This window comes from Halichoerus grypus, chromosome 5 (genome assembly GCF_964656455.1).
Source record: "Halichoerus grypus chromosome 5, mHalGry1.hap1.1, whole genome shotgun sequence".
In the NCBI taxonomy this organism is placed as follows: Eukaryota; Metazoa; Chordata; class Mammalia; order Carnivora; family Phocidae; genus Halichoerus; species Halichoerus grypus.
Window position 1 is genome coordinate 68,937,521 of NC_135716.1, and position 22,759 is coordinate 68,960,279.

At 39.4% G+C, this 22,759-nt stretch overlaps 1 protein-coding gene across 1 annotated transcript in view; it reads right to left on the minus strand.

Moving 5' to 3' along the window:
- Positions 1-14,781, minus strand: part of CLVS1 (clavesin 1) — a 174,979-nt gene extending 160,198 nt beyond the window's left edge. The window contains exons 1-2 of the mRNA XM_036082475.2: positions 14,578-14,781; positions 1,767-2,394 (exon numbers count right to left, since the gene is read on the minus strand). Of these exons, the coding sequence (XP_035938368.1) occupies positions 1,767-2,221 (455 nt within the window). The 5' untranslated portion in view covers positions 2,222-2,394; positions 14,578-14,781. The remainder of the gene's footprint in view (positions 1-1,766; positions 2,395-14,577) is intronic.
- Positions 14,782-22,759: the final 7,978 nt, after the last annotated feature.

Consider the following 22,759-nt stretch of genomic DNA (forward strand, 5'->3'; position numbering starts at 1 on the left):
ACATACGTCATTAGTTTTTGATGTAGTGTTCCATGATTCATTGTTTGTGTCTTTGGTATATTTTTAAAGTTAAACCCGTGTCTCCCCAGGGACTGTAAACATTTCCATGATGATACTTCTGTGAAGACCAAAGTCACAGGTGAAGTTTTGGAAATTGATTCATGCATTCTTTCTCATTCAGATTTATTGGATATTGTGCCATGTGCCAAAGAGATAAACATGAAAGTGACAGTCTCCTGCCCTCAAGGAACTTGCAGTCTTGGGGGGAGGCCTAAGAAGGAGTACACAAGTAAACACACAATTACAGTGAAGTCAAGTTAAGACAACTCTCTCAAGTCAGACTACCGGGGCTCCACGCCCATTCCATATTTCACTAGTTATGTGATACTGAGTGAGTTACTTAATTTCTGAAAGTCTTGTGTCATCAGATGTGACATAAGGATAATAATAATGTCTTTCATGAAAAGTTCTCATTGGGTAAATGAGACAATATACATAAATGCTCAGTAGAGCATATGGTATACATATCCCAAAATAATAGCTGTAATAGCAATGGTTCTTACACTCCTATTGCAAATGCTTTAGTGGAAATAATGAACAAAGAAAGGGCACCTAACTGAGAAGGGTTGGGGCGGAGGAAAGATGAAAACTATACAGAGAAGAAGCATGAAGAGGAGTATGAATCAGTAGGCAGACTGTCCAGGATGGTTGGAATTGGGATAAGAAGTGGCAGGTCTCTCCTTTTGGTGCCTGACGAGGTAGGTCCAAAGGCTTGGAGGCATGGAAAAACCTCATTTACTCAAGGCAAGGCCTATACTTGCTTCTAGCTGGACCAGAGACCCACAAGGGCAAAAGGGGACACACAGCAGGAGATGTACAAGGTGCATCATAAAGGGCCTTAGTTTACTTTGAAGGCCTTGCAGGTCACTGAAGAACTTTAATCAGCAGAGTGACATCACAGAATTTTGGAAGGGTCACTCCAGCTATGATGTAGACCATCAGAAGAGAGTAGATCAGAGGCAGAAATTCAAGTGAGAAATGATAAGAATCTAAACCAAGGCGATAACAACGGGAGCAAAGAGAGGGGATGAGATGTGAGAGGTTCTTAAGAAGAAAGGGGTGAGACTTGGCAATTAATTGGATGTGAAGAGCAAAGGCCAGAAGCATTTCATGATGACATTCAGATTTCTGGCTGGAGAGACTGGATAGATGGAAAGGTGGATATAGTGCGGAAGATGGTGTGTTCAGTTTGGGACATGTTGAGTTTGCGGTTCTTTATAGGATTTTCAGGGAAAGATGCATTTCTGGCACTCAGAAGAAATATAGGGTATTAAAGTCATGGATAGGATCCAAGAAATTATTTATGTGTTGAAAACACTTGATATAAAGCCATCTACTGAATCCATTTTTGTTGTTTTGGTTGTTAAAGATGAGAACACGAAAGACAGAATATATGGTTCTTCTAGAAGATCAGCTTTCAACTTTATTAAAATAAATGACACACTCTGATGAATAGAATAATGATTTCTAAGGTGTCTTACAATTCTAACACTATGATTCTATTGTTCCAAACCACCGCCATGGATCTGGAATTGCCTTTTGATGATGGTAATCTTGTGGCCTTAAACCTTCCTTTGTGGCTGGACGAAAGCCCACTCGTCACACATTTTTTGCATTTTTAAAAAATGAAAACCATACAGCCCCAAACATGCAGTGAAGACGCTTATGAAAAAGAAAAACCAAGTAAAGATGCTATCTACATTTACCTACTCTGATCCCAATTGGCTGCAAACAGCAGAAGAATCTTCCTGCCGTAGTGATCACGGTTTTCCAGCACTCCGGGGAAGCCGTCGATGAGAGCCCTCTTAATGCCAGGGTCATCAGCCTTGAAGTTTTTGAACATGTCCAGGTTCAGCTGGCGGTACTGAAAGTACTGGGCCAGGAGTCGGAAGGCATCTGCTTGGTGAAACTTCCTGGCTCGGAGAAATCTCAGGATGAACGCATCATCTGTACGTAAGAACCCAATGTCAGGCCTGGTGATGATCATGTCCCTGACTTGCTGGATATCCTGATGTAAGACATCTGGGTTTTCATTCAGTTCCAGGCGAGCTTTCTCTATAGTCTCTGGACTGAGTCCGGCCTGTAAATGGGTCATCTTGGCTGAATCTCCTTTCCAAGTGCTTAATTTCTGATATTTTGGAAGAAGGGAGACTGGTCCCATTCACCTGACGGTCTGCCGAAGTTGGGGCCCATTCAACAGTTTTGTTACTACCAAGCTGCCACGGAAACAAACAAATAGAAGGTCTTCTTTCTGTTCTTGGAAAGCAGTAGGACATTCAGGTCTTAGGTGGTGGTGGCCATCCAAAAAAGAAGCAAAGCTGAGACCATTTCTTACTGCAAAACAAATGCACACAAGAGAGACAAAACAGTGATGATACAACATCTGGGCAAATTAACTGGAACTGAGACAGAAAAGCAGTATTGTGCTGTGGGTTTGAGTAGATGAGGTCTCCGAAGAATAAAGGGTAAATTATCTTTAAAATGGTGTAATAGGCAGACTTTTAGTGTTGACGTCCTGGATGCATCAAATACTTGAAACATGTTTGGGAACTTTTTAGTCACACTGATCATGTTAACATAATAGAGTATGGTCAGATTAGTAATAGGTTGCTCTTTCACTAAGAAATGGTGAGAAGAGAGAAAGATCCTTCTCTGCTGCAGCATGCTTTATGGGGTTGTTCACAGACCTAGAAATTATGGCTGCTGTACAATTTATTGCTCCCATTAGCCTCTTTTCTCAAACAGAAGTACCTTTCACAGAAATACCCCCTCGCCCCACCTTTTTAAAAGGCAGTCATTTGCATCTTAACAATAAAAAGGGACTGTTACAGGTCACTCTACCGTAACCCCACAGGTGCCTAATTACTCAAAACTGAACTAACAATGGCCTAGGGAAGGGGGAGGGTGGCAGCCTTTTGGCTGGAAACCTGACCCTCAGTAATCAAATTCAACAGCAATGAGAGAGGACGCTCACGTGTGGACATTACAAGCAGCTTTCTTATTTGCCTTTGTTACTCTTCTGTAGGCAAGGAAAGGGGACTTGAAACCCCGGGTGCCTCCCTGCTGACCCGATATCTATACAGGCTTAAAAATCCTCCCATTTTATATAACTTTCCTGTTGTTCTGAGATATCATTTTGCTTATGATAATGATTGTTTGAATCTCCTCAGATACATCTCTTATGACTTCTACACCAAAATGGCATACAGAGAAACACCCGTATTATTTGCATCTTTCTCATTTTAAATATAAATGCTCTCAGACATCTGTTTGGTCTAACCCAGAAGCTGAAAAAATCAGAAGCCATACTAGGCTTCTTGAACTTGAAGGCATGTGTTTTTTTCCTAGGTTTACAGTGTTTACAATGAGGGGCAGAATATTTATTCCCAAACTAATTATTATTGGTACTGTTTTATCATACAAAATAATTTAAAAGACAAAATTATTCTTCTGCTTAATTTAGAACTACCAGTTAGTTCTTAAGGGAGACCATCAACTCACACATTTCTGCTTTATACTGTGACATGGGGGAGATGAGGAACAGTTCAAGTAACTGATACTCATCTTCAAGATAATGAAATAATAGAAATTTTATGTATAAAATGTTGGCGGTGTAAAATAATTTGTAAGAAAACACATTTAGCTCTGTAACATGTGAAAATGAGAACTAAAATAAAGTCTTGATTTTCACTAATTTTAAGGACTTAGAATGGTAAATAGAAAATAATGCTATGAACTATTCCCAGGATTGGAAGAAACTTCCAAATCCATCTAGTTCGATGTTCATCTGATGTTAAAATTCCCTTTCTAGTAGCCTTACCACACCCCTTCAGAAAGTTCTCGAGTTTGATGTCTCCCGTTCCAGTTCATCCCTACACCCACAGCTATATGTCCTTACTGCTCCCACCAACCACTTGAGCAGGATGATCATATAATTTACCATCCAAATTTAGACATGAGGGGGCACTTATAATAATAATGATGCTGGAACAATAGCCATAAACTGAGATAAATCTAAGCAAACCCAGACAGATGGTCACCCTACTAGTGAATGATCTTTTTGTTCCTACATCCAAGAGACAAATGTCAGTACTCTTTATGAGTGAACTCTATCCGTATTTGATATTGATGACTTCATCCTTCTTAAAACTCTCTCTGCCATTCTCCAACCCATTTTCTCTGACTCCAGACACCCTGATTTTTCTCTTAGCCTTGTCGACTCCTGTTCTGTCTTCTCTTCCTGTGAACACTTCAGTGTAGTGTTTCCAGGACCTGCCCCATGGTTTGACCACCTACATGTAATATAACTTCTGTGTATAGCTCTCTCCTGGTCTCCAGGCTACACATTCAACCGCCTTCTCAACAACCCCACAAAGATGTCCTCTAGACACCACAAACTCAATGTGCTTAAACCTGAACTAATCCTAGTTCCTCATCCTGAATTCGCTCCTCCACCTCCATCTCTTAGTGACTGACATCGTCTGCTGTGCCGTTTCCCACTCTAGAAACCTGGGAGTCTACTCTTATTCCACTCTCTCCCTTATCACCCACGTCCAGACAATTATTTCCATAATATTTCTTAAATCTGCCCATTTTTTCCCATCCATTTTCGCTGTCTTTGTTTGAGTCACATCAGTCTTTGTCCGTTTAGCCCTGCATTATCTTCCCTATGGTGTCCTTGCTGCCAACTTTGCCCTTCTCCAATCCGCTCTCTGGATTCTAATTGAAATCTGCTCACGTCATTCCTTGATTGACATTGACCAATAGCTGCCAATTGTCCCAGGATAAAGTATAAAACTATGTGATAAGGTTTCCAAGACTCCTCATCATCTGGTCTTTATCTCTTTCCAGATTCACCCCCTGGCCATGCAGCTACACTGAACCACATGAAGTTTCTCCTCACCTCCTTGACAAAGCATGACCTCTGATGAACTCCTCTTCACCCTTCAGGAGTCATCTGGACACCATTTTCTCTAGGAAACCCTCACTGACCTTCCCAGGTCACTGGCAGTCCCATAGCCCCAACCACATCATTTCATTGCCATCTCCCTCTCTCCCTCTTTACTCTGAACTCCTTGCAGGGAAAAGCAGGATCCCACTCATCTGTGTATCCCCAATACAGTGCCTGGCACAAAAAGTGTCAGCCCATGAGTGGAGCAACTTTGCTGTGTTCACCATCTATCCTCAGTGCCTAGAACATTTTCTACCACAGAGTGGGTGCCCACTAAGTATAGAGAGAGTAAGTGAATAAAGAAAGTAGTCAAAACATTGTTTCAATGAGTGAGTGGTTTCCCCTTCTGTTGGATGCCTCAGGAATCATTTTCCTTAAATGATAGCATTGCAGCTGACTTTTAATTTCCCAGGAGAATTTAGCCTAGGCACATTGTACTTCAGATCATTGCCTCCCTGAAGCATGCTGGATGATATTCACAGTTCCTAGCCATGACACAGGACGCTTAGAGCACAAGTCATAACAACAGCTTGTCCCCTTCAGAAGATTTAAAGGTTCTGGGAGCAAGTTACACACATTACAGTTCAGGGAACTCCACAATGTTTCTGAGATAAATTACTATAGGTTCAAGGGGAGAGCTGAGATTGCATTTTTCATGACCCACCTCCACACATAGCTATGCTTCCAATCTATAATATTGAAATAAATTTGCTTCAATTTACATCTTTATTCTGTCCTCAGCATACAGTAGAAGCTTCTGGGGAGAATACCCAAGCCAGAGTCACTTAGGATGAAATAGATATTTTCCATTAAAGGCAAATGCTTCACTTCAGAACTCTCATTAATCTGCTATTTAAATAACAACTTTGATAATATTTAAGGCTAAAAATGCAATGCCATTCAAGAATGTTCTCCAGGATGTAGTGTTTTTACTTGACTGTCATCTTTTATTCATGTGAAGGACTTGGTTCTCATTCAACTTTTCTGAATTGGTCAAATAAGTATGAAAAGATACATTGGACTTGGTATCACATGAAGAAGTAGGAGTGGTTTGGGGCGCCTGGGTGGCTCAGTCGTTAAGCATCTGCCTTCGGCTCAGGTCATGATCCCAGGGTCCTGGGATCGAGCCCCACACCGGGCTCCCTGCTCCGCGGGAAGCCTGCTTCTCTCTCTCCCACTCCCCCTGCTTGTGTTCCCTCTCTCGCTGTGTCTCTCTCTGTCAAATAAATAAATACAATCTTTAAAAAAAAAAAAAGAAGTAGGAGTGGTTTTCTCTCCTAGTGGAATGAATAATAATAGCTTTATTTTATTATTTACTGTAAGTATATTTATTATGTCCCAGACACTTACATACTCTCTATTTATATATTACATTATTTGATCTTTAGAACAACATAAAATGAGTGTATTATTGTCCCCATTTTTTAGATGAGGAAACAGAGGCATAGAGAGGTTAAGTGAGTTTTCCAAGGTTACACAGCTACTAATCAGCAGAAATTGGATTCAAGACCAAGTAATCTTTCTCTAGTCCCATGCTCTTTTCTACTGTGCTGTTCTGCCTCTTAGGTGCAGCAAAAGGGTTCTAATATTTACTACTTAAGAGCTATGTGACCTTCAGCAAGTCACCTTTCCTCTCAGAACCTTACTGTCCTTTACTAAAATTCCTTCTAGATTTACCATTCCATAAACCTCACAGACTGTTCACAGACATTCTTAGGTAGCTTAATGCCATACCTTACAGATGTCCAGTCTTGTCCTTGCTTCTTTTTTTTTAAAAGATTTTATTTATTTATTTGACAGTGAGAGAGGGAACACAAGCAGGGGAATGGGAAAGGGAGAAGCAGGCTTCCCGCTGAGCAAGGAGCCCGATGCGGGGCTCGATCCCAGGACCCTGGGATCATGACCTGAGTGGAAGGCAGACGCTTAACCGACTGAGCCACCCAGGCACCCCTTGTCTTTGCTTCTTCATCGGAAGAGGACTGAAGCTATTTAAAAATCTGGCTGTCTATGCCTTTTCCAGCTATCACAAATGTTTGCTCTTCCTTTGCGTGTTTTCCTTTGGGCTAAAATGCCAGATCAAAGATCCTGCCATTCTATTTGAAAGATTGACACTTTGCCATGCCTAGCAGAGTGCCAAGCATGATCTGGGCACTGAAATGTGCTTGATAATCAAAAAGGGCACTTTAGGCACATTCATGTGAGGCTCAGAAACCACCTTTTCCATTGCTGTTTGGGTCCCAAATGATTTTTTATTTAGACATTGTTACAAATACATGGAGAGTAACTTACCACACCCTCTGGGGTGTCCAAGGTAGAAGCTAACTTCTACTTCTAATGCATGCTTTTTCTTATGAACTAGAAATTTAAGTAGTAGTAGTATTTTGTATGAGAGTAAGGAAAGAAGAGTCTTCATATCATGATATTTGAAATAATGGTATCTATAGATTCAAGATTCCCACTTCATCTCAAGTTTCCATTAGAAGAAATCTATTCTTATACAGAATTCAGTCTTGGGGCACCAGGGTGGTTCAGTCACTTAAGCATCTGAGTCTTGATTTTGGCTCAGGCCATGATCTCAGGGTTGTGAGATCAAGTCCAGCATTGGAGTCCTCACTCAGTGGGGAATCTGCTTGAGATTCTTTCTCTCTGCCCTTCCCCCTCCCCTTGCCCCACTCCTGCAGGCTCCCTCTCTCACTGTCAAATAAATAAATAAATCTTCAAAAAAAAAAAGAATTCATTCTTAAGAAGGTGTATTTGTACACACACACACATACACCTATAAAACATACATCCTAGTATTTTTGAACTAAGGAATCTATGCAGAAAAATCGTTTCAGAAAGTACAATAATTCAAATGAAGTTGGTTTTGGTTATTTTATAATCTATTATTTGCATTTATTTCATTATCTTCAGAAACACACATTAAATATAGTGGGAGACAATCAGACTAATAACCGTACCTTGTCTATAGAATATGTACGTGAGTACATATTATTTCAAAGCCTTTTACATCAATTATCTTTCTTCATTGTTACAATGATCCTGTAATAGGTAGAAGAGAAAGGATTCCCTGGGAGATCTGAGGATCATGTGAAATGATGTAGGTAAAAGTGCTTTGGAAATAAAAAGCTCCATTTTACATTTACTGTAATCTTGTTGGTATCATAATTTTGTTTCCAGGTAAAAAGAGATTGAGTCTTAGAACAACTAAGCACTTGTCTTAAAGTCAGATAATAAACTAATGTTAAAAACTGGGGGAAAAAACCAAATATTCACTGAGTATTTATTTTATGTCTACAGCTTTGATGTTCTATGATCTAATCTCCACACCAACCTTTAAAGCTGGGTTATTAATTATTAGATGAAAGGATAAATATGAGATTTAGATAGATTAATAATAGCTAGAAGAATGAAGATTCACACCACAGCCTCCCTGCCCTACGGCCCACGTTCTGTCAATGACCTTGCCCTGCCTCTCAGCATAGGTGCTTTCTCTACACCATTCTGGATACTTGCGCCCTCACAACGACTCACTCACACAACAGGCACACACCTACACCCCACCAGTCCTAAGGAAGATCATGTAAAGGATGTTGTAAAATTGGCCAGATTTGGGGAGGAAAGAGTATACTGTTGTCATGACCAGAAAGATAAAATCTATAAAGCCTAGATATTGCTTGAAATATAAGAACACTAATAAATAATGAAAATACCTCAAATATGTATTGCTTTGGGATGTTCTTAGCAATACAAAAGAATAATTTTAAGTACACATAAATTTAAATTAATACCAATATAAAATGAGAAACTATACCCACATTTGTTTTCTAAGAAAAAAAATGAAGATAAATCTGAGGGATAAAACTTTCCACATGAAAGTCTAATCAACTACCTCCTCCATTAGTAGGTGTGAAAGTTATGTCTCCAAATTTTAAATGTATATTGAATGAGGTCAACCCTGATGGCTCTTCACCTTTCTAAAATCTCACTTCAAAATGTTTAACTGAATATGTTTTTCCCCTAGGAATGCTGAAAGGAATTTTTACACTGAATGAAATAAAAATAGATGTTGCTGATACATCTAGACCAAAATTGAAAATCACAACGAGCAAAGATCTTTTTTTTTTTTTTTAGTACAACTGTATTTGAAATCTTTCCTGAAAGATGACATGCTCCCTTACTGCCCGTGGGTGGTACCTACATTTAATCCTCAGAGGTTGGTTGATTGCAGCATTCTTTGGTGCTAACCAGAAAAGGGGTGGGTTTTTTTCCCCAAATGATGAATTTGAAATTAACCATGAGGGCTTGTAGGACTTCTCTGCATACGTACTGACAAAGGAGCATAAATCCTGTGAGTAACAGATTGCTTCCCAGTCCATCAGCATTCTATCAAACATTACCCAACTTGCAGATATGAACTAGCTATACCAGGGCCAGGGAGAGAATTCTAGAAGGATAAAAGGGAGACCTTTAATCATCTGAAAGTGTAGTGTGACCAGAATTTAGCCCCTGGCTCACCGTCAAATTCCCATCACCTTCAACTCAGTCCTAGCCCAGGGCTTACCCTTGCAACATAAATATTCATTGTGTTGATTCTCTTGGCTCTCTTTAAAATAGCAACTAAGCAGGGTCATCTGCTCCCATTTGCTCTTGCTCTTAAGAAAGATTAAAAGTAAATTGGAAGGAGTTCTATCAGAGTAGAGACACTGAGAACTTCTACCCAAAATAAATGCCAGATCAGTATTAGAATAGTCTGGAACCTGAAGATGGATGTTTTGACAGAGGATTGTGTCCTGTGTTCTAGAACAACCCACACAACTTTTATTCTTTTAGTTTGCTTTGGGGCAAATAATACAAGGAGTTGAAGGAAAAGACAACTGGCAAGGAAGGCATGGGATTTTTCTGCCTCCGCACTGTAGAGAAGTATTTAGTTGAAGTAGTGTCTACCTTAGACCTCACTGTATTTTAAATAAAGACAATCTACAGGGAAAAATTTATTGAGACATAAAAAATTAGACTAAAACATTTTTCTATGCTATTAAACTATCCCCATAAGAAGTCACTGGCAGTCAATGTCCCAATTTAAAATTTAATTTCAGTTGTGCTTCGTAGGAGTATCAGCGGGAGAGGAAGGAAAAAACAAACATGTGATTCTTCTTCCATCAAGGGAAGAGGGTATTTCTCTCAGGATAGACTCTTTAGAGGAAGAGGCTCTGGAGAGATGTAAGAAAGGCAGGGCCCAAAGATGGCCACTAAATCCACTTGCGCTCTTTCCCTCTCAGTGTTTTCCCCAGCATGTTGATGTGACTGGGACCCTTCTGGATGTGCTTAGGCAGATGACATCAGCCGCAGGAATCGGTTCAGAAAACTGCCAGGTGAAGGTGAGCCCAACAGGGCGCACAGGGCTGAGGTGGGACGAAAGGGGTTATTTGTTTCACTTTCTCCTCAACTACAGCTGTGACTTCTCAGCTCTTATTGCCTCAGAACCTGGAATGGTTTTTGTTTTGTTTAGTCTGAGTGCCGTTATTTACTATTCAGACATTCAGGTGGGACTGTTCAGAAAGAAAGAAACTTTGTCTTTGCTTCTCGAAGTGTGGTCCGTGGATCAGTAGCATCAGCAGCACCCAGGAGCTTGTTGGGAATATGGGATGTCAGCACTCACCCAGACCTGTTGAATGAGTACCAGAATTCCCAGGCAATTTGTATACACACTGTTTGGGAAGCACTGCTCTAGAGGATTTGTAGTGAATCCAAAGGGTTGAGAGGGTAGGTTCATTACCTCTGAAAGCAGAACTCACACTGTATGTGGACAACAGTGCTACTCTATCCAACAGGAGAGTAAAAACACTTCCTGTGTGCTCACTCCTTTTGGAATACCAGCACTCATAAAAGCTTATCAGATCACTCCATTATGTTTGCACACATACTTGTGTGCTCTATATGTCAACAAAAAGCAATGAAAAAAGGAAGGAGGAGGAGAAGCAAGAGATGCTAAGAGATGCTAAGAGAAAGAGAAGGAGGGCAAGGAAAAAGAGGAGAATCTCACATGTTTTGTTACTTTGTTGTATTCGGCCACACATCAGACTAGAGGTCTCTTACTTAAAACCTATAATGTGAGCCCCTCTGCCATTTCCAGGCCCACAATTTCCCTTCATCCAAAACTACAGAAGAATGAACACTGAATACACTATGTACTTGGCACGTATAAAGGTATGGAACTTTATGTAAGACATTTGAACAGTAAGAGAAGCTGAATTGACATGATGTTATTTTAAGGAGAAGACATGGGGAAAGTTGCTTTGCATAATATCTATGAATTGGAGATGTAGCTAAAAGGGTCCAGAAGACAAGAGCAATCATCTCAAACACATATAGGGAAAATTCCTGCTGGCTCAGAAGTCAGGAAGAAGAAAGGCTCATAGAAAAGGGCCCTGCCAACACAGAAAACTTTCTCTGATACTCCCTGTCATGTGATAACATGTCCATGAAAGGGGAGAGGATTGGGTTACCTGGCCAGAGAAGATATGATAAAGGGCTGTGAGGGGCAGCAGAGGTAGTGAAGAATAATGAACTTATTAACTGAATAAATGAAAGCTTTTTTGGGGGGTGGGGGAAGAGAAGTGACCAGTTGATATCCATATCCATGAAAAATCAAACCAAAGAAGGCAAACTTCAGTTAAGCTAAGATGAACTTGGATGGAAAAGTAAGCACAGTTCTCTCTAGAGAGATATGATACTTGGGATTGACGTTACGGGGCTGCAGACTTGAAGTAATTCACATTGTGGATCTTCTCTTGAAAGAAATTTATTCCAGTGGAATCTGGATAAAATGAATGGTAATCAAACTAATTAAAATTTGGGAGAAGGGTGTAATGTAGGCAAAGATCTCTCTTGGCAATGCTGAGGGGTAGTTCTAGGCAGATGACATGCAACCAAGCTTCATATTTTGTATACTCATTTTGCTGTGTTACCTCCTGTCTCAGTCACCCTGTAACAGGAAAGGAGAGAAGACCCATGTCTGAATCCATTTACTAAGGATGACTCTGCTTTGAGGAAGTGTGTAAATCATGAATAGACTTTACAGGGTTAATAAAGTGTCCTTTTGCAAAGCTTGCAAAAGTGAGCAGACACCACTAGTTCTGAAGAGTTCCTGATTCCCCCTTTTGGGAGATAAAAGTTTAGCAAGCTTTACACTCCATGATTCTAAAAGGATGTGCCCCTCTGTGAACATGTCTACAAAAGTGTATGATGTCACTCTGATGGAAAATATGTTTTCTGTTCACGTTTAAATCTATTATGAAAAGGAGAAAGTTTTGTTACTGAAAATATGAAAAAAGTAAAATAGCCCTTAATAGAGAAAAGAATAAAAGAAGAAGCCAGGATCGTAGCACTGTATAAAAATTAATAAGCCCAGCATAATATTTCATCAGAGAAAGGCATCACTTCTGAGACAGATGCCTGTAAATCTCACTGAAGCAGCATTGTTTTGAAATTTCCCCATCCTCAGGAAATTGTATTCAGCACAGGAAGACAGCAGCATTGGAGACACTGGATTCCTGGCCTGAGTTTCTAGTTTGAAGCAGCCAGAACTGCATGTACATTTTTAAAAATGATCTGGGATGAACCATTGTTTGCAAACAGATAAGGGAATATTAAGAATCTTGTTTCTTCAGGAATTGAAGGGTCTTGTTTACTGAGGACATCACCAATCTAAGGACAGTACATAAATGAGCAAATTTTCTTCTTCTCTAAAATCCATTTCACCAGATACTTTCACTAGTTTTCTTAGTTTGAATTCAAAAGTGGGTGAATTTTAGAGGCAAATCAAATTATGCCAATGGTTATGTAATTAATGGCAGTAAGTAACTTTTGAGAAAATGCAACTATCCCTCATTCCAGAAGAGTATTTGGTGTGAATTTTTCCTCAAAACTTCCTTTAGAAGCTACTTGTTCATGGCCATTTTTTATTTTTGACAAAATTAGTGAGCCAGTTTAGACCAAACTTGCTTTGCTGACTCTTTTTCTTTTTAAGGAAGCAGAATAAATGTACAAGAGTGATTTTTAAATGAGGCTTTTCTGTGCTCTGGTTTAAACTTGATTGTGACATGTGACCTGACACCATTCTCATATGAAAACATGATCCATCTCATTTTTAATTAAGATGTTAATTTTATGAAAAATAATTTGCAAAAAAAAAAAAAACCCACCCACCCAATACTTTGCTGTTCAGTAATAATGGATTAAATGGGTACTCATTGAAAGATTTTTATTTATGACAGGCTCAGGTACTTATTTTCTGCTGTTTGTTAGTTCCTATAAAGCAGAAGATCCTGGATAAATTAAAGAGGAGCTATGACTTGGGTTTGGACCTTCAAGATATTTGAAAGATGTTCCAACTTCCCTTCAGCTGAGATAGAAAATGATGGCACTCTAAAAGCAGAGCCTGACAATACAGTTACATAAAATGCTTTTTCAATTTTTGCACTCTATTACCTTTTACTATTATGGGAAAAGCGTGTTATCGTCTGATTACTGAGAAAGCACACAAAAATCTCGCCTTCCAAATCCGAGTCGGTCCTTGACTAGTTATGAACAAAGACAGGCCATCTGCTCTGAATATCATTACTACTTTGGCCTTTTGGGCAAGGGATCTATCTTCTTTGCTCCAAAGAGAGGTTTAAGATTGGAAAATTGAAATAAGTAGACAGGAAGAGACATTTGAACAAATAGCACTTTCCGCTGAGAGCCAATTTGTTAGGTTATCATCACCAACATTTTAATTTTTACTCTGGTCACAGGGTTAATCTTTGGGGTCTTCATTTTACAAAACATTTCAGTAGAAAACTTAATTCCATAGTTTCTGTAATAAACGCTTAGGAAGGAAAATTGGCGTGTGGGTGAATATGAGTCATCAGTCACCCCCACCCTGCTTCCTGGTGATTCTCCATTGGAAAACCAGAAACACGGATTGAGCTTACATATCTCTTTTACCGGAATAACACTATACCCCAGGCCATGTTAATTTCCTGAACTAAACAGCCCCTAATCTGCTGAAAGGCCGCTGGCTAACTGCTGGTGTCTGGCAAGTGCCCCATCTGTCCCCTGCCCTGGGTCTCTCTCTGTCCTGGCTTCACTTTCCCTTTCTCTCAAGCAGGCGTCTCTTTGTTTTCAAGGGTGTCGTCCACCTGAACTTTCCTTCCTGTGCCTGAAAACTTGGGTTCTTATGCTCAACCCTGCGGACCTCAGGCTTTGTCTAAGTGACAAGACACAGTTGTGTTGACTGTAGTTACGGCGCTGGTGATGGTGGAGATCATGACGGTGATGGTGGAGAGATGGGGGTGCTGATGGTGTAAGGGAGCGCAGGCTGAGCGGGCGCCGGGAGGAGGAGGATGGACCGCGAAGGCGTGGAAAGTGGGGTGCGGGAGGGATGGAGTGCAGAGGGATTGCAGATGGGAGCTGTCCACGCACCGAAGTGCTGAAACGCCGCAGCCATGGCATCGCAAGAGCTGGGGGGAAAGGCGGGGAGGCGCTGCAAATACAGAAGGGAGAAAAAAGGCAACAAATACCTTCACACAGCCGCTCAGCCTTGCTTTAGGAATGTGTTTCTGCAGGTGTCCTCGCTGCTGAGCTGAGTGGGTGAGATCCCCTATTCTGGCAGGTTCGGGCTCAGATTTCTCTAGAAAGCTGTGAATGAGAGCCCCGGCTCCACGGGGCTGTGATTTTGGTAGGAGGCGTGTGCGCCGGAGACTCTGTCCTTCTATACCAAGCCTGGCTTTCCCCTGGGTCCTAAGTGCCTCCGCACCGCTGCTCTTCCCCCGTTCCATCAAGACAATACCAAGAATCATTGTAATTTTGTAACATCTGGGACAAGAAGTACCGGAACCATCACTTCCCACCCCCACCAACTACCACCAATCTTAAAAACAGAACCTTTTAAACTGATTAATGCAACCTCTGAAACAGACTCGTGTGTGCGTGTGTGCGTGTGTGTGTGTGTGCGTGTGTAAATTTAACAAATGAGAAAAAAAGTATCACAGACCTATGGGGGAAAGCACGGATTATTTTATTAACAAATGGTAGTGAGAAAATGAACAATTTGGAAAAGGTTCAAATTAAGGCTCATCGCACCAAAATTAACTACACTGAGATTAAAGAGCTAAATAAAAAAGTAAAATTATTTTAAAAAATCAACTAGAAAAACGAAAGAAATATTTTACTGATAGAGAAGCTTTTTTAAGCACAAGAGGATATAAGCAATCACCCCCCAAAAAAAGATCAATAAAATCGGATGCATAAAAATACTTTCAAATACAAAAATATCATAAAAGGGTAAATATAAATGACCGTTTGGAAAAATTGCAAGAAATATATGTTTCATACTGAAAATATCTCACATCAAAAGAAAAACTCTAATGGCTTAAGAGGAAACAAGAGAAAGAGCAAATGACAAAGAATTCACTAAGGAAAGGTGAATGCATGATAAACATATTTTTAAAAACGAACCTCACCAGTAAACAGATTATATATATATACATATATATATACAATTTAAAATTAGCACCAAGGTGCAGTTTTGGCTGAGGTTTTCAGTCTACTTAATGTCTCATACTGTTACAATAGTAACAATACTACAATAATAGTAAGAAAATGTAACCTTTGTATAGGTCTATTTTGTAACATAGATCAAGTATCATAAAATGCACATGCATGCCTATAGACTAAATGATTCCACTGTATGCACCTTCTGCTGAGGATATAATCAGATATGCAGATAAAGATTTATGTACATTAATTTATAATCATAAAGTTTGTCAAAAATAATAAAAGCATTAAAATTGTTTGTACATAGCCTGTAATATTTGCAGCTATTAAGAACATATTTTTGAAAACTGTTAATAACAAAGAAAAATGCTCAGAAAATGGTAAAGAAAAGTAAGATACCCAATACAGTACTCTCCTCCTGCCCCATATCAAGTTGGTAAGCTCATAGGATAGCATGATGATAAGATTATAGATAAATTTGCTTTTTGTCAAGTTGAACAATTGGATTTTCTTCCTTGTGTTCATCTAAAGTTTCCATATTTAATAAAAGAAGAAAACTTATGAAATATTTTAAAGCAATCTTTTTATCATATATGTCATGGAGAGTTTAAAGTTATCAGAATTGTTCCAACTGTGATGTAGCATTATATATTTATTTACATATCTGTTTACTGTATCTCTCTTCAATAGAATGTTAACACCATGTGGTAGAAATTTGTCTATTTTGTTCACCACTGCTTCTCAAACATCTAGATGTGTGCCTGGAACATCATAGAAGTCAATAAATATTTCTTGAATAGAAGAATAATGATGAATGAATGAATGAATGATATAAGCCCCCCACACATAGATGTATTTTAAAATATTTTATAAAGTTATGAATTTCATATAGAAACATATCCAAAAAGGCATAGCACTCCCAAATGATCTGAGGTTGCTGCTAAGTTTTGATCACAGATAAATAAGCTCAATTAAAGGGGCATCTTCTAAGATATACCTAATCATGGACACGACTTGCAAAGTGGCATCAAATGTGAATGTTTTAAAAGAAAAGTTTTCTCTAATTTCCGCTCTAATACTCTTCATCTTTTTAAAAGCTTTGTGATGTCTGAGATGTTCATGTTAATTATTCTGTTTCTCTTCCTCCTTTTTTCCTTTCTATAATCATTTACAGAAATATAAACCAAGACCAAGACCAAGACCTAGGTGTTTCATAAGCCTATGATTTAACACTCCCTTTTCAAAGCTTAAAATGAATTTGGATACCTTTGCTCAGCTGGTGTTCCCTTCCAGTTTTTCTTCACTGTCAGCTGTGACTTTTGAATGACATCAGCAATAACCTCACCAATTTTATTTGTATTTTCTAAGAGGTAAAGTAGAAAAAAAATCACACACATGTGTATATATATGTGTATATATGTATGTGTGTATATATGCTCTCCTTTTGGAGAAAAAATTTTTAAAAGATTTATTTATTTTAGAGAGAGAGAGAGAGAAGGTGGGGGAGGGGCAGAAGGAGAAAGAGAGAGTCTTTTTTTTTAAGATTTTATTTATTTATTCATGAAAGACAGAGAGAGGCAGGCTCCCTGTGGAGTAAGGAGCCCAATGTGGGACTCAATCCCAGGACCCAAGGATCATGAACTGAGCCAAAGGCAGACACTTAACTGACTGAGCCACCCAGGCGCCCAGAGGGGAGAGAGTCTTAAGCCAACTTTGTGCTCAGGGCAGAGCCTGAGGTTGGGCTCAATCTCACGACCTGGAGATCAGGACCAGAGCCAAAACCAAGAGTCAGACGCTTAACCGACTGAGCCACCCAGGTGTCCCTTGAGAAATCTTTGTAAAGGAAAGCTATACCCACTGATAGGAAGCTGAGACATAAACCCAGATTGCTCCTGCCTGATGATGTGGTAGGACCCACCTACATAGGCAGGGTAACTACAAAAGCTACTGGCTGCCAGAATATAATCTTACATTCCAAAGGTTTTAAAAGCAGTTTTAAGGGGCGCCTGGGTGGCTCAGTCATTAAGGGCCTGCCTTTGGCTCAGGTCATGATCCCGGCGTCCTAGGATCCAGACCCGAGTTGGGCTCCCTGCTCAGCGGGAAGCCTGCTTCTCCCTCTCCCTCTGCCTGCTGCTCCCCCTGCTTGCATTCCCTCTCTCGGTCTCTGTCAAATAAATAAATAAAATCTTTAAAAAATAATAATAAAAGCAGTTTTTAATTTTACTTGTAGTGATTAGAGTGAAAAAAATTCATCACTTTGATGATTAGACAGATATGCTTGATATATTAAGAGGTCTGCTTCCTCCCAAAGTGCCAGTGAAAGTGTATCATTTCCCTTTACATTCCTGAGTATTATCCCTGTGTTTTTCATGGTAATACTTACCTTTCCAGACCATTTAAAACTCCTCTGTAAGAACAACTGTCCTTTATGGAGTACATGTGTCTTTACTGTTGAATCTGTCTTTTTTATTTCCTGGAGCCAGATCATCTTTGCTAAAAGTTTTTGCCTGATAACTACAAATCAGAGGCTTCTGAAATAGGTTTCTTTTCCTTACTCACTCTGATGGACCTCGTGCTGGTATTTTGCACACTCTACTCCTACTCCATTTCAGCTCCTCACATGACTGCTGCCAATATATTTGTTTGCAGGATTTCTCCATGTACCCCTTGGTGTATAAGCAGCCAATGCCATGGGTGAATGTGTGGCCTATTCACAGGCATTTTCCTGCTGCCTGACCTTGTGCCTGATATTGCCAAATCAGTTACTCATTTCTGTATTGCCTTGAAAAACCCTGTTGACATTAGATTTGCTGTGGTCCACGTTAGGATGAGGGGAGGAAGCTCATTGTGTGTGGGCTAGTGACAGATGAAGTCTCTATGTCTGTCTAGGGGGTACACTGAAGCTGAGAGCCCATGCAGAATGGGATAATTAATACCCAGAGAAATCTTGATATTTATAACAAAGCTGTTAGGATGATATCATAATGGCAAAACAACACATTTGTAAACCACTGCCTTGCCTTGCTGTTTAAGGACTGAAAAATGTATGAGGAGTAAGGTCAAATTGTAAAACAAAGAATATTTTAGTTATTCTTTTTGTTCTCCCCGAAGTTTTGTGATGTACATCTCCATGTATGATCATAAAAGATTGTCACTGATATTTCTATTATTTAATGTGCAGGCCAATTTTGAAGTTTTAGAATTTGCATTGGTCAGGATAGGTTAGGTAATGCTGAAAGAACAAAGCAACTCTGCAGCCCCAAGTGGCTTCTTCCAAAAATGGTTTCTTTCTTGTTTATACTTGTTGGGGTGTTGTGGAGAAAGTAGGGCTCTCTTCCACCTAGTTACCCAGGGGCCAGATGAGGAATTGCCACAGCAGGGAAGTATGATGCATGGAGAACTGGGAGCTGCTCTTATGCTTCAGCCTGGAAGTAACACACATCATTTCTGCTCATGGCTCATTGGCCAGAACAAGACACAGGGCCCTGCCAAATGCAAGGGGGCTGGGAAATGTGAGCAAGCATAGGAATATTTGGTGAGTAGTCAATGTTTCTGCATCAGCCTACCCTTGTGGTTACTAAAAATCTCTTAACTTCTTTCTTAACACTCAACCCATGTCCAAAGAGTCCTTTAGTCACTTCATCCAGTTCCAAGGTCCAGATCACTAGGTTTTATGCAATTATTTTATCTCTACCACACAACTAGATGTGATCCTCTTGCTCTGGAGATGTATAAGCAAAAATATAAATTATTTGCAATGCCCCCCCCAACCAACACACCTAATAAACAATAGTAAAAGAGAGACTGGATAACCACAATAAATGTTCCCCTTCAGAAAGAGAAGGGTGGGAAGATACCTGGCAGTCACTAAGCCTAGCAATTCTGAAATCACACTGGACAGATGTGGCAAGGACCTTCTACACTGGCACAAAAGAGGTTTTTGTTTTTTTGGGTTTTTTTGGGGGTTTTTTTGTTTTTTTGTTTTTTTTGTTTTGGGTTTTTTTTGTTTTTGTTTTTGTTTTTATTAGGGCCTTACTCTGGTCTCTGGGAAAGCTTTCTATTCCTTTGTTCTTCATGACCTCTGGCACCAAAGTTTGAGAGGTTTCTGTGTTGGTTTTCTTTTTTTTCCATTATACTCCTTGGCCACATCCAAAATGGGATTACAGAATATGCCCTCAGTTAAAATTGAGTTTCTAATATAGGCTAAATTTCTGTTTTATTTGGGTTTCAGCAAACATCCAGTTCTTTGAGTAGCAACATGCACTCAAAAAACCATACAACCACATAATTAAACATTTATAAATCCCAGCATTTATTTCCTCAAAAGGCTAAACGGGTAAGCAAGCGTTAACAGGTGGGAAAGTGATGTACAAGCTAAATCTCTGAATTGGTCAGCCTTTCTCTGTGTTGACCACTATCAGATACTCTCTGCTCATTGATATTTCAATATTTCTTGGAGCAATTCGGGAAGCCAAAGTCATGGGTTGCCCTAAAAGAAGTTGATCCTGCAGCAGGTTGTATGTTTCTTCCAGGTGGGACCTGTATGGCTTTGATAGATCTTACATTCTAATTGGTCCAAAGTGACCGCATTCAGTTACATCATTAAGCTGGAATGTTCCTAGATTGCCATATTCTAACCTATCCTGAGCAATGTGGCCGCATATGCTTATCAAAGTAGTATTTCCTTTGGAGTGACATTTATAACGTTTAAGGTCAAATTAAGTTCACATCTAGCCAATTTCCCATGTAAAGCAGTCGCAAGCAAGTGGTTACAAATGGGATGAGGCATCCTTTACAATATTTTGAAACATACATACTTCAACTTCTTTAGAGGATGCAGTTTTTCAACCAACTCCCTTTCCATAGGAGACTGGGGGCCAAAGGGTTATTTCAGTTCTCTGAGGCCTACAGGCTTTTTTACTGCAAGTTCATAGTTTCCATGGAAGTATAATTCTCTGAAGACTTTAGAGGTACATTGTCTGTCTGATTTCATCAGTCCTATGTTCCAGTATACACACCATGGTTCTTTGGAGACATATATCTCAGATCTGCTATATTTATTTGCTTTTTCAACCCTAAACCTCTCTTGATGTATTTGAGCCTCTCTGGAGTAATAGGTGATAAAGCCAAATCCTGTATCTGATCTTTTCCTTGAGAAATTCTAAATCATTGAGAGGTTTTAAGAAAGCATGAAGGTCACATCCTAAATCAGATTCTTGCTAAAAATATTTGGTTTTAATGGACTTTTCCCAAATGCTTTCTTAATTTTATCTTTTTCTTGGGGAGCAAAAATTAATTGGCTTTTCCAGCATGGCAAGTTCTTGGATTTCTGGAAGTTTCTACTTTTTTATTTCTACTTATAAAATCAGCCACCTCTTATTTTACTATGTTGCAAAGTGTAGCAAATAATAACCAAGATATTACTAACACTTTGTTTTTCACATACCTTCCCCTATGACTGTGAACTCTTTAAGCATACAATCTTACCCCTAAGTTACTGCAGGTGACAGTTGTACCAAATGGTTTCCCACCGCATAACATGGACTGTTATCTTTCCTACCTGCAATATCAGCCTCCTAACCATGTGTCACCAACCCTTAAGTTAACACCATACAATTTATTCTTTAATACAGCACTTTGCTTCCAGGATATGATGGTGATAATAAATAAACCCAGGTTTCAGAGGCTTAATACAATATAGTTTTATTTCTCATGCTGGAGGTTTTGTGCTGGTTGGCAGAGAGATGGGGATTAGGGGAGATGGAAGGGTTCTGCTCCACAAAGTTAGGCTCTGGAAAGTTCCATCATTTGGAAATCCACCATGATAGGGGGAATAGATACATGAGAACTCACACTTACTCTTATTGCTGGCACCTGGATGTGACATATATCATTTCTACTCATAGACCATTGACCAGAATAAATCTTTTGGTCTTAATTGATTGCACAGAACTGGGAACAGTGAGGGGAGTGTTTTATATGCAGTAGAATTTAATAGGGAAATTCAAACTTAATCTCATTTCCATACTTGAGAGACTAAACATAAACAACTAACAATACATCATTAGATACTGATACTAATCCCAGAGAATGACTGTGCAGGATCGAACAGCAGGAAGTGCACAAGGTTGGAAACTCTTGACAGAAAAGAGTAAAGTAATTCGACCTATAATAGATATCTACTATATTTGAAACAAGGAAGCATAACCACTGCTATCAGAATTATTATTTTTATGACTTGAAAACAAAAGAGTAATCAACATCCACATGATTGAAGAAAGAGCACGAGACTTGGAAATAGAAGTTTGGTTTAAGTCTCTGCCTTTTACTAGCTGTGGGATCTCAGGTGAATTACTATAGTAAACACATGTGTTCTGTCTGGCCAATACTCCTTTGTAGGACCTCATTTTCCCATTATCGAAGAGTTCTGTCCAGACCATGTTGTGGGAGAGCACTTGACCCTGGTCAGTCACTGCTGCAGAGCATTATTGTGGATAAAGTAGGAAGAAGTAAAGCCAGGGAGCGTTTGGAGACTTATGGAGATTGAGTCTTATAGGTCCCATTTCTTGCCCCAAGATCTTGGGTCTTACATCTCTTCCTTCAATTATCTGAGTCACATGAACCAACCCATCAAGCTAATTTGAATTAGGTTTTCATCATTACTATTAAATAGTTTTATTTAATTTTGCTGATTTCTTTAAAATAGTTTGAGGACACCTTACTCCTCAGACCATAATTTCCCTGTAAGACCTAGTCCTATAAGGAAAGTCCACCTCCCAGAAAATAGGACATCTTGGTGAATACCCAACCTTGGGAGAAGGAAATGAGAAGTAGTGAGTCTAACTGGCATTACCCATACTAGGATGTGCCTATGAGACTTCTTACCATTGAACCAGATTGCTTTGGAGAATCCTAATCTTCTCCACATGAATCTCCGCTTCGTCAGGGCAAAAAGAAACAGTTAAGTACTAAAAACCAAACACTTTAATTCCCAACAAACCTCTCCAAAATGTAAGTATATTTTTGGGAGGGGTTATTCATTATGTCATAATAACTATCCTAGTGTCTTTCAGATTGCAAAGAACAGATCTACATGTCATTTACTTTATCAAACGGGAGCTTATTAGAAGTATACACAGTTTGTAATAATAATAGTAATAGCTAAAATTTATGAAGTTTTTATTATGTGTACACAATATAGCAAGA